Below are 13,166 nucleotides of genomic sequence, written 5' to 3'. Positions count from 1 at the left end.
CAATAAGAAATTCACCAACAATTACGATACTCCCTAATGCTAATTTTGAGTGCAGCTGTTTAGGCGTTTTGAATTCGGAGCATCTTGTGGCAAGGAATTTGAATCTGAATGACAGCGTCCTCTCAGGGGCGGCGCTGAGCCTCTGCTTGGGCCGCTTGTTTAGTAGCGGCAACGGATGAAGCATTTCCACCGACTGTGTTGCTCATTCAGACAGAAAGCGTCAATACAGGAACACGTAGCTCGCATGGAGCGCATTCTCTAATGGCGCCGCTGCAGGCAAAATAGTGGATGCACAAGGGGTGCAAAGCCCACACCAGCGCTTTGCTTCCATGCTTGCTGCATGCCTAATCGCCGCCAGCACTCCGTTTTCGTCCTCACCTTTGCTCTCTTCCTCTGCTTCCCTCTTCATGCTTCAGCTGCACCCTCCTCCTCTGCTTTCTTCCTTTCACTCTCTTTATTATCGTAGTCTTTCATCTGCGTTCACTCTTTTATCCTTTGTTGTGGTCGTTCACTCGGCTACGAGGAATGCCAACGCTCTATGCAGAAATGGCTGCTTAAGAGCTTGCTCTCTAAAAACTGACAGCGAGGGCACGGTCCTTGCAGTAACAGTCGACGCTCGAAGGGCTAAGCTTTAACTTTCTGTGTCTAATTTTCTCATAATTCGCCTTATTTTCTTCATTGAATTCAATATTTAAATCAAAATTTACAAGTACTTGATCTTCGCACATCTCTACGCTTTTGTTGTCCCTCGTCAGCTGCAATATAGCTACAATATATGGTAAATTGCCGCCATTTTCAATAGATAGAGTGTTCCACATTGGAACCCCAGCGAAGCCTCTCTCAGGGTAATGAGATGCCTAAAGCAATCGTAAGCGTCGGAAAAATGTAATAGCCAGCATGTTTTGGACACTGCCTGTTACTGTTGTGAGGACTGATACTGTGTTCATAGCGGCAGCACCAATTGTGTCTTATGCTTAAGCTATTTCCTTGAACACAAAGACTCCGTGCTAGGGTGGAAAAAAAAAAAAGCCTAGACACTTTAAAGCATTATTCTATCACTCTAGACTGACCCAACATTGGCGTTTAGTGCCTCCTTTAAGAGAACTTGAGACATGGCTTACGTGGTGCCTCCGCCAGCTGCTTTTTCTGCCGACGCTGTCTCGGGGAAGACTTTGACAAATCCTGCACACTGCTCGAAGGCCTTGTTGCCCAGCCGTTTGACTTTGAGCAGCTGCTGCCGATTCCGGAAGGGACCATTGGTCGTCCGCCACTCGACAATGTTGCGGGCCGTACCCGCATTCAGCCCCGACACTTTCCTGCAAGAGGCAATAACAGGGTCGGTCTGTACTGGTGGTACTTCTGCAATTTTGAAATCTCTTGCTCAGTACGATCAGTGTTTTGTACAACTAGAACATTGCTGTGTGCGTTTTACCTGCCACTACCATCAGAATGTAGCTGCCATTGCCAGGAATAAGACCTGCAGCCTAGCGCTAAGCAGCAAAATGCTATCACCACAGAATCACTGCAGCAGGTGTATGTTGTTGTGGGTCTTTCAAGAAATTTGGCACATATCATACTTATACTATTCTAACACTCTAACACACACTCAATTTTCACAGGCATAAAGGTAGAAAACTAATGTGGACCTGAATGTTATATACACCCAATTTGTATGTGTGTGTGTGTGTTTGCGTATCTATATATATATATATATATATATATATATATATATATATATATATATATATATATATATATATATATATATATACACATATTGGAATCAGAACCTGGCAACGTTTAACGTTAGAATGCTATCTAGTGAGGCGAGTCTAGCAGTGTTATTGGAGGAATTAGAGGGTAGTAAATGGGATATAATAGGGCTCAGTGAGGTTAGGAGGACAAAAGAAGCATATACAGTGCTAAAAAGCGGGCATGTACTGTGTTACCAGGGCTTAGCGGAGAGACGAGAACTAGGAGTCGGATTCCTGATTAATAAGGAAATAGCTGGTAACATACAGGAATTCTATAGCATTAACGAGAGGGTGGCAGGTCTTGTTGTGAAACTTAATAAGAGGTACAAATTGAAGGTGGTACAAGTCTATGCCCCTACATGCAGTCATGATGACCAGGAAGTCGAAAGCTTTTATGAAGACGTGGAATCGGCGATGGGTAAAGTCAAAACAAAATACACTATACTAATGGGCGACTTCAATGCCAGGGTAGGCAAGAAGCAGGCTGGAGACAAGTCAGTGGGGGAATATGGCATAGGCTCTAGGAATAGCAGAGGAGAATTATTAGTAGAGTTTGCAGAACAGAATAATATGCGGATAATGAACACCTTTTTCCGCAAGCGGGTTAGTCTAAAGTGGACGTGGAGGAGCCCGAATGGTGAGACTAGAAATGAAATCGACTTCATACTCTGCGCGAACCCTGGCATCATACAAGATGTAGACGTACTCGGCAAGGTACGCTGCAGTGACCATAGGATGGTAAGAACTCGAATTAGCCTAGACTTGAGGAGGGAACCGAAGAAACTGGTACACAAGAAGCCAATCAATGAGTTAGCGGTAAGAGGGAAACTAGAGGAATTCCGGATCAAGCTACAGAACAGGTATTCGGCTTTAACTCAGGAAGAGGACCTTAGTGTTGAAGCAATGAACGACTATCTCATGGGAACCATTAAGGAGTGCGCAATAGAAGTCGGTGGTAACTCCGTTAGACAGGAAACCAGTAAGCTATCGCAGGAGACGAAAGATCTGATCAAGAAACGCCAATGTATGAAAGCCTCTAACCCTACAGCTAGAATAGAACTGGCAGAACTTTCTAAGTTAATCAACAAGCGTAAGACAGCGGACATCAGGAACTATAATATGGATAGAATTGAACAGGCTCTCAGGAACGGAGGAAGCCTAAAAACAGTGAAGAAGAAACTAGGAATAGGCAAGAATCAGATGTGTGCGTTAAGAGACAAAGCCGGCAATATCGTTACTAATATGGATGAGATAGTTCAAGTGGCTGAGGAGTTCTATAGAGATTTATACAGTACCAGTGGCACCCACGACGATAGTGGAAGAGAGAATAGCCTAGAGGAATTCGAAATCCCACAGGTAACGCCAGAAGAAGTAGAGAAAGCCTTAGGAGCTATGCAAAGGGGGAAGGCAGCTGGGGAGGATCAGGTAACAGCAGATTTGTTGAAGGATGGTGGTCAGATTGTTCTAGAGAAACTGGCCACCCTGTATACGCAATGCCTCATAACCTCGAGCGTACCGGAATCTTGGAAGAACGCTAACATAATCCTAATCCATAAGAAAGGGGACGCCAAAGACTTGAAAAATTATAGACCGATCAGCTTACTGTCCGTTGCCTACAAAGTATTTACTAAGGTAATCGCAAATAGAATCAGGAACACCTTAGACTTCTGTCAACCAAAGGACCAGGCAGGATTTCGTAAAGGCTACTCAACAATAGACCATATTCACACTATCAATCAAGTGATAGAGAAATGTGCAGAATATAACCAACCGTTATATATAGCTTTCATTGATTAGGAGAAAGCGTTTGATTCAGTCGAAACCTCAGCAGTCATGGAGGCATTACGGAATCAGGGTGTAGATGAGCCATATGTAAAGATACTGGAAGATATCTATAGCGGCTCCACAGCCACCGTAGTCCTCCACAAAGAAAGCAACAAAATCCCTATAAAGAAAGGCGTCAGACAGGGAGATACGATATCTCCAATGCTATTCACAGCATGTTTACAGGAGGTATTCAGAGGCCTGGAGTGGGAAGAATTGGGGATAAAAGTTGATGGAGAATACCTTAGCAACTTGCGATTCGCTGATGATATTGCCTTGCTTAGTAACTCAGGAGACCAATTGCAATGCATGCTCACTGACCTGGAGAGGCAAAGCAGAAGGTTGGGTCTGAAAATTAATCTGCAGAAAACTAAAGTAATGTTTAACAGGCTCGGAAGAGAACAGCAGTTTACGATAGGTAGCGAAGCACTGGAAGGGGTAAGGGACTACATCTACTTAGGGCAGGTAGTGACCACGGATCCGGATCATGAGACTGAAATAACCAGAAGAATAAGAATGGGCTGGGGTGCGTTTGGCAGGCATTCTCAAATCATGAACAGCAGGTTGCCACTATCCCTCAAAAGGAAAGTGTATAACAGCTGTGTGTTACCAGTACTCACATATGGGGCAGAAACCTGGAGACTTACGAAAAGGGTTCTGCTGAAATTGAGGACGACGCAACGAGCTATGGAAAGAAGAATGATGGGTGTGACGTTAAGGGATAAGAAAAGAGCAGATTGGGTGAGGCAACAAATGCGGGTAAACGACATCTTAGTTGAAATCAAGAAAAAGAAATGGGCATGGGCCGGACATGTAATGAGGAGGGAAGATAACCGATGGTCACTAAGGGTTACGAACTGGATTCCAAGGGAAGGGATGCGTAGCAGGGGGCGGCAGAAAGTTAGGTGGGCAGATGACATTAAGACGTTTGCAGGGACAACATGGCCACAATTAGTACATGACCGGGGTAGTTGGAGAAGTATGGGAGAGGCCTTTGCCCTGCAGTGGGCGTAACTAGGCTGATGATGATGATGATGATGATATAATAAAGCACATCCCCACATTTGTAGTCAGAAAAAAATGAGGCTTGGAAAATTTACTTTCACAGAAGGCAAACTTCTTTTTAAAGAGCTTTCATAATGAAAGCAGGGCGTTGTCATGCCATTTGCGCTTAACTGGCCATGGATACCAAGCATGCAAGGCAGTATTCTCGAGCGATCACTTTCATGATATTCTTATCACAAAACTTTATGTGACCGCATCGGACTTGTTTAAGTATATGGCCAAGAGCGTTTTTGGCACTCTGCGCAGATAGTGAGCATGGCACAAGACCAGAAAACTGGTGACAGTGTATGCCATCACATCTCGTGCCAAATATCATCATATCTCGCTAAAGTCACAGTATTGCTGAAGGTGATCATAGCAGAGCATGAAATGAACTCACTGCAACATTCAAGAAAATGTGTTCTGCTGCCATCTCGTGATAGCAACGCTGCATCTGATGCTAGGCTGTTGCCAATGTGGTTTTGGTGTTGTATTTGATCGTAATGTGCAGGCAATTTTCAGGCCCACTTTATCAGAAAAAAAAATGTGTCTTATATTTGTGTAAATAAGGTACCTACGAGGAAGCGAGTTGGCCAGGGTTCGCCATAAACACCACATAAAATGGTTTCATGTCCATGCTAACGCGATGGCAAAAGTACCGATATTGGTCGCAGAATTTACCAAATACACTACCAAAGAATATAGACATCACCATCAGCTTATTCATGCTCACTATAGAACGGAGGCCTCTCCCAGCGATCTCCAATTACCCCTGCTCTGCACCAGCTCATTCCATATTTTGCCTGCAAATTTCCTAACTTCATCACGGCACCTAATTATCTGCCATGTCTGACTGCCTTCTTGTGGCAGCCATTCTGTCAGTGTAATATAGACCACCAGTCATCTGCCCTATACATACATGACCTGCCCAGCTCTGTTTCTTTCTCTTAATGTCAACTACAATATCGGCAACCCTTTTCACTTTCTAATCCACACTACTGTCTTCCTATCATTATGTTACGCCTATCATCATTCATTTCATCACTTCTTCTCTTCTTCTCAAGCTTCTTTGTTTGCCTGCAAGTCTCTGGCCCATAAGTTTGTACCGGTAGAACGCAATAATTTTACACTTTTCTTTTCCAGTATAGCGGTAAGCTGCTGGTCACGTTTTATGGTCACAGCTGAATCAGTGGCCTATAATGAATGAGCCTTTCCCACCAGCCCCTCTCCTCCTGATAGCACGCAGCCGGCTGTCATTACTGATTGGCTGACACGCACCTTAGCTTTCACTGCACCACATGGACTCGGAAAGTATTGAAGGACGAGAACATGGGTGCTTCAACTCAAGTCGCTATGAATCTGGTCAGGCTGTAGCCAATTTGCTCAGCAATGATTCTTCCCAATGCCTGGAGATGCTTTGATTTCAAGGTGCCTCGAATGGTACACTAAGTAGTGCTACACCAGGGCCTGTGCAACATGACAATGTCTTTTCTTTCACAGTGCCTTTACCATAGGGGTGCACACATACACGCACCTGAGCGTCAACTCGGGGCAAACATTGATGTCGACCCCAACAAAGCTGACGCACTCCACGACGACTCCCTCCAAGGCACTCTTCAGTAGCGATTCGGTCACATCATGCTGTAAGAGAAAATAATATGTCATGCAGCACAAACACAATTTTTACAGAGTTCTTGAAATTTACCTGCATCGCTCTTTCATTCTTTTTATTGTTCCTTTTTATTTTGCATACCATCAAATTCCGACTAAGTGCCCTTACCTTTGCAAGCGCAGCCCCCACCCCCCTTCACTTTCGAGTGATTTGAAATTGGCACCAACTACCGAGCAAGCGTCCCTTCCTTTCGTCATTCTGTTCACCGCTTTATGCATTTTCACTGGACCGCTTGGCTACACTTCTATAGCGTACCTTGCTTTCTTTTAGGCCCGAGAGAGAGTTGTGGTAACCTGTGCAAGGCTGGATGTGCATATTCAGCACACATTTTGTCCAACGTCTACAAAACAATGGTGACGTCATACTTGCCACAGCGCAGTGGCCACAAGCTGACGCACATGGCGAAGGTTGAGGTGACGCGTTTAATTGTAGCACAGCAGTATGGGTTGGGATCATTTTGGTGTCTCCCACGATGTACTGCCTCCTCCTCCACTCCCGTAATCAAGCTGCTACATTGTCAAACGCTGAGTCGGAGACATCAATTACGGAACGATGGCATCCTGTGCGAGGCCATCTTGTCTTCCCTTCATTTCACGCGTGTTGGGAGCCGCGGCAAAAAGCAGTCACATCACCGAGGCTGCTGTCACCTCATCCATGGCACCAACACGAAACGATGTTGAAACAATGCAAGAGCCACGGTTATACCTGCGGTGAGCGCGTTGTGAGCTGGTTGTACCGTTGCTCTCTACAGTAGGTGGCAGTAGCCGAAAAAATTCGAAAGCGATGAGAGAGAGAGTGCCTAAGAAGGCTGCGAGACCATCGAGAGTGTTGTCAGAGAGAGAAGTTGTTGTTGCGCACAGTTGAAGGTTGGTGCTAGTTGTTTTCCTTGCCGAGGAAGTGCCAAAGCAATTGAAATGCTCTTGCTCGCTCGTCAGCACATTGGTAGCATCTGCTAGGAAATAGGCAAAAACTTCTCCGCTAGGCCTCATGGTGGTGCTAGTAGTACCAGCACACGAGGCGAATAGGCCCAGCTTGCTGACCACCGGATCTAGGGCCCACAGCCCTTTACCATCTTTACCATTATCTTTCACCATAGGGTTGGGGGGGGGGGGGAGCGCTGGTTGCTTAGAAGTCTATGGTAATTAAAAATATTCAGTTAGTGAGAGGAATAATAAAAAATGGGCAGCTTAATTTGTTGTTAGTTACAACCATATGAAGCACACAGACAATGAGCCAGTGAAAAGACAGGGAAAATTAACCGATCTCTTTAATTAAGATATATAGGTAAAAAGGAAAAGAAAAATGAAAATAGATCAAAAGACAACTTGCTAACTTGGCGGGATCTGATCTTTGATGTTCAGTGCTACACATCCTACACTTTACTATTCAGCTACCATGGTGCCCGTCGTCCTGTCTGCTTTCCTGGGTATTTGTGCATCAGTAGCAATAGATTAAGTCCTGGGAGCGTTAGCCAGCACCCCTCACACACACGGAGGCATAAGTGGGACATTCTTTCAATCGTTGGTGTCACATAGCATGAGAACGTAGGAGCAGTCTTGATGAAAGTCAAGGGAATGTACATGGTGCATGACTGCCATTGTAGCTGAATTGCAAAGCATTGTATGAGTAACGCGTAAGATGTCAGTTTGGCTCGCACCTGTGTCTGTTTGTCCGCTTTCATTTCTGTTTTTCTTATATATTCCAGTTAAATGTAATAGTTACTGTATTTTTTCAATAATAAGGCGGCCATGATTAATACATAGTCTGCCAGCGGAGGGACCCGAGAAAACTAACTTAAGTAAGCGCAAGGATGGATAGGTGGCCTAGTTGGTAACGCATATTAATAAAAACTTGGAGTGCTAAAAACACGAAAGCGCGTGTGGTGTGTGTTTCATTCTCTACGTCTTTAGTGTTTTTAACGTTCTAAGTTTTTATTAAGTAAGCAGACTACTAGTATAAGCCAATACAGAGTAGCCGATGGATTATTCAGACTCGGTGGGGATTGCCCGAAATGCTGAATAATTGTAAGCCCTCGGAATAATTGGTGCATGTTACATGCGAATTTCGCGCTAAGGTGCAACTTCACGGTAGTGTGCACTTTGCTGCCGTGAAGCCACACCTCAAAGCAAAACCTGCATGTAACCTTCATGTAACCATTACAGTTATATTTTTTGAATTCTCAGTGTGGGTTATACGCGTAAAAATACAGTAGTGTCTCCCCATGCTAAAGTTCATTGCTACAATCCGCGCTGCCATCTGGAATGCCAGAAATGTGGTGTTGCTGACACCATATAGAAACTGCAAAAGCAACTGAATATGGCAGCCTTGCATATAAGGTAGGGGGGGGGGGGTTGTCTTCGATGCTAAGGATTTTGGGAAACAACCTCGCTTTATATTCAGACAAATACAGTAATTTCCTCTATGTTTTCCCTGACTTCACTGTCTGCTGGCTTCATGAGGTTGTAATGAAGATTGTCCAAGGAAGTGCGCAAACAACGCTGGACAATGTAAAGAGAAATGTGGCTGTGGCTGCTGAGGATCGAACCAGAGACCTTGGTGGAAAATGACCAAAAGAAGTGCGAAGTGCTTGCGTGTGCCTGGCCAAGCACCTCCGTGTATGCCATGGATCTAACCCTCCAGGTTTTACTGTCACCTTCATCATAATCATCATCAGCCTAATCAGGCCTACTGTGTGACAAAAGATTTTCCCAGGTACTCATCTAAATATACTCCTGGCCTGCTTTGATAATACCCGCACAGTACTCGCAAGTTTCTCAGTCTCAGTAAACAATAAAAAATAAAGTTACAGAAATGTGGCAAGGAAGAAAGATGTACATAGTGGTTTATTGTGACAATACTGAAAGTCATTTCAAAGTGAAGCTTTCTTTGCCTCCTCCTTTGACTTTTCCACTGCTGCTGCTGCTGTCCCTGTCTTGCACGCTGCATCGGGAGGTGGTTCAAAACGTGTAGGAGAGCGGCAGAGAGAAAAGGCATTCTGAAAAACTCGCTTGGAGCTTTCCATTGCATCGCCAGAATGCCTTCTGGAGCGCCCTGGGCGTCTCCACACTACATTTTTGACTGCTGTGATTATACGTGACACCCAGGAAAAGCATTGCAGAATTGCAGCCCTTACATTTGTGCTAACGAACAACAGTCCATAGCAGAGGTAGATATAATGGTAGAGAGGAAGTAAGGAGAAGAGGTAGAGAACAGCTAGCACCAACACAGCCGTTAAATGAGTGAATAACAGTCTTGCCACTCTTCGATAGCAGCTCACATACGTGGGGGGAGGGCAACAGAGAGAGAAACGGTGACGTAAGAAGGCAAGGAAACACTACTTTGAGGCACGGCAGCAGTTACGGACAAACTGTATAAATTTAAATTCAAAGTACACTATGGTACGTTTCTACTATTTCTAAAATATAAACTATGCAAATTGACCAAGTGGACAACTGATGCAGGGCCTGCAGATGCAAAGCCACATTGAAGCACCACAGCATCTAGATGACACTACACCAATGGCTGCCAATTAAGTCAACGCTCCTGCACCCGCCACACTAATTTTATGGCAATGGCATTGCTTGAGGTTGTGGGATCGATCCTGACAATGGGAGCCGCATTTCGACGAGGGAGAAATGCAAAAACGCTCGTGTAATCAGATTTAGCTGAACGTTAAACCATCCCAGGCGATTAAAATTAAAACGGAGTGCCCCACTGCTGCCTGCCTCATAATCAGATTGTGGGCTTGGCATGTAAAGCTCCACAATTAATGTAAGTTTAACACTTCTGCCACGATGTGCTGTGCGGTGTGAGGCAAAGACAGTGCTAACCTTCTCGCAAGCTATAAACAATGTCGCACAAAACCTCAAGCAAACATGTCTCGCTGTGTGTTCTGTGTAGACAAACGCAAGTGGTACGCGCAAGTAACGCTTAAGAGGAAGCTTTAGCTCAGGCGCTCCTATCTGAATACATGTAGTAAAAGGATTATTAATTTTTCTCGCCAACCACTGCATCAAATTTGGCGAGTTTTGTTGCATTTAAAAGAAAAATATTAAATATAGTGACTGTTGGTTTCAAATTTTTTATTTTGGTCGTAAATTTTTTCTTAAAAATTGGCAAAAATTGAAAATTTGCAGAAAACGAAACTATCATGTTTACAGCTTTAACTCGGAAACGAAAACTGATATCACAATTCTGTGAATTGCACCTAATAGTACATCTAAAGTGGGCAAAATTGATATGTCACACACGAAGATAAAAAAAAGTAGTAATATAAAAATACAGCTTTTGCGGAACTCTTGTACACAATGTAACCAATTCACGTAAGATATAAAATGACATACCGAATTTGTCCGCTTTCAATGGTCTAATGGGTGCCGTTTACAGAAGCGCGATATCTGTTCTTGATGCAGAGCTATTCATTTATAAACTTTGTGCTTCTACATTTTTCAAACCTCTGAATTTTATGAAAAATCTTTAAAGAATATTCAAGCCCTTAATCGAAATTCCGCTTCAACAGTCACTAGAACTTAACCTTTTCTCTCAAATACAGTGAATTTCATTAAAATCGGTCCAGGGGTTATCTCAGAAAAATGTTTTTGCATTTTATATGTATTTGAATAGGCCGCGTCGGAATAGGGCCCAAGCTAAAGCTTCCTCTTAAGAGGAAGCTTTAGCTTGGGTGCTCCTATTTAATACATGTAAAAGGAGAATTCGTTTTTCTCAGCAATCACTGCACCAAATTTGACGAGGTTTGTTGCATTTAAAAGAAAAAACTTAAGATCTAGTGACTGTTTATTTTGAATTCTTTATTTTGGTCATCAATATTTTCTTAAAGATTGGCAAAAATCACAAGTTTTCAGAAAATAGAATTCGCAAGTTTACAATTTTGTAGCACAGCAATAAAAAAATGATATCACAATTGTGTGAATTGCATTTCATAGTCCACCTGAAGCGGACAAAATTAATATGGTACACATGAATCTGAAAAAATTTGGTAATATGGAAATAAAGCTTTTGCAGTACCCTTGTACACAACGTAACAAATTCATGTAAGATATAAATTGACATATAAAATTTGTCCATTTTGAATGATCCAATGGATGCCGTTTAAAGAACTGCAATATCTGTTCTTGATGCGGAGCTATTAATTTGTAAACATCGAGCTTCTATATTTTTCTAACTTTCAAATTTGAAAAATTCTTTTAACAAAATTCAGGCCTTAAATCAAAATTCCACTTCCACCAGTCATTAGAACTTAACTTTCTCTCTCAAATGCAACAAATTTCATTAAAATCGGTCCAGGGGTTATTTCAGAAAAGAGCTTCTGCGTTTTAGTACATGTATTTGAATAGGCCACGTCGGAGTTGGAACTAAAGCTTTCTTTATCACTCCATTAGCATCCTATTACTGCACTAAACGCTGCTAAACTTAAACTTTTGCCGTAAGCATCACCACCAATTATCATCGAGGAATACAAACAGTACAGAAAGCTTTGCTTACACTGATTTCCACAGTACATGGGATCTGCATAATTTTTTCTGTTTAGTGACTACTATTTACTAAGTGGCCCAACAACAAACTCATCAATCCTTCTGTTTCCTCTGCCCCCCTCAAAACTACACCTTTCCCCTTTGTAGCATCCACTCTAGTGCTCTCGTTGACCACTGGTCATCTGTTCTGCACATAGCATTAAATGCCAAACTCCACTAGACCACTGGTCACCTGTTCTGCACGTTATAGATGAAATGGCAAACTCCACTTCTCTTTGTGTATCTCAACTTCAATTTTACTATCTACTACTTATCAACATTGTATGTGTCAATCTGCTTGTACCCAATTTCTAACCCTCCCGATAACTGCAGCAACTCCATACGATACCACATGCATGTATTTGCAATGACAAGATGGGAGGCACAGCCGCAGACTTCAGAAAAATGGCCCCTTCACTGAGAAACATGCCATAGCCCTTTGAGAGCTAAAGCATTTCCAGTGTAACGGCCGAGCCGAAACGGCCGTACGCGCTCACCTGGTACATACCAACTCCGAGGTGCTTGGGTTCAACTTTCACGTACTCCAGCAGGGGGTCCTGCAACCTTCGTGCAATGCCCACTGCAAACACAATTTCAAAAGTGGCAGCATCATGCCACTTTAAAGGCCAACTGCAATGAAATTTCACTTTTGCTTAATTGGTCATAAATGAGCAGTAGATGCTTCTAAAACAATCTCTGCAAAGCTGTGGGGCTGGTAATTGTCCGATTTTGTTATTAGCAGCCTTTAAATAGCACCTAAGCAAACAACGAGCTGGTGGTTGGCGGGTATGATGCAATCCCAGCGCATTGCCTCCGAGTTATTTCAGCGCAACTCTGGATGCCGCAGGTAGCGCTAATCTGAGAGGTCATGGTGAGGAGCTGCATGCTGTTAGCCATGTGCCACTTCCTGCAAGCAGTAATGGCGGCATCTTTAAAAACTGCGGCATCGAAAACGCCTACTTATGCAAGCCTTTTGCGATGCGTCTACTTGAATTGCAAACAAAATTTTGCACGGAGGCTGCTCTGTACCTGAGCAATCTGAAACTATGCTTTTTTTTTTGTGCAGCTAAAAATTTCATTGCGGTTGGCCTTTAAGTGTCATAAAAAGCCAGCTCAACATGCTACCTTAAATATTGTTGATACACGGCGAGAGTGAGAGACACCATAGGAAAGAGAATAAAGGTTCGTTAATTGATTAATTGACAGATTTAAGAGATTTACCTCAATAAAGCAACACTTGGGCTGTGAAGAATGCCTAGTAGTACAGAGAGGAAAATGAGGGGACGGGGCAGGGGTGCTCAAGATTACTTTCGATTTACTGTGGTTCTTTACAAGCACACA

General features: G+C 43.3%; 1 protein-coding gene across 3 annotated transcripts in view; it reads right to left on the bottom strand.

Annotated features, from left to right (window-relative positions):
• The window catches only part of LOC142584882 (S1 RNA-binding domain-containing protein 1), a 110,727-nt gene that overhangs the window by 24,943 nt on the left and 72,618 nt on the right, over positions 1–13,166 (bottom strand). For all 3 annotated transcript variants that reach the window (XM_075695206.1, XM_075695205.1, XM_075695207.1), the window contains exons 15-17: positions 12,323–12,405; positions 6,157–6,263; positions 1,122–1,316 (exon numbers count right to left, since the gene is read on the bottom strand). In XM_075695206.1, coding sequence (XP_075551321.1) covers positions 1,122–1,316; positions 6,157–6,263; positions 12,323–12,405 — 385 coding nt within the window. The remainder of the gene's footprint in view (positions 1–1,121; positions 1,317–6,156; positions 6,264–12,322; positions 12,406–13,166) is intronic.

This window comes from Dermacentor variabilis, chromosome 6 (genome assembly GCF_050947875.1).
Source record: "Dermacentor variabilis isolate Ectoservices chromosome 6, ASM5094787v1, whole genome shotgun sequence".
NCBI classification, from domain to species: Eukaryota; Metazoa; Arthropoda; class Arachnida; order Ixodida; family Ixodidae; genus Dermacentor; species Dermacentor variabilis.
Note: the sequence above shows the minus strand (reverse complement) of the source record. Positions and strands in the feature narration are given on the sequence as shown.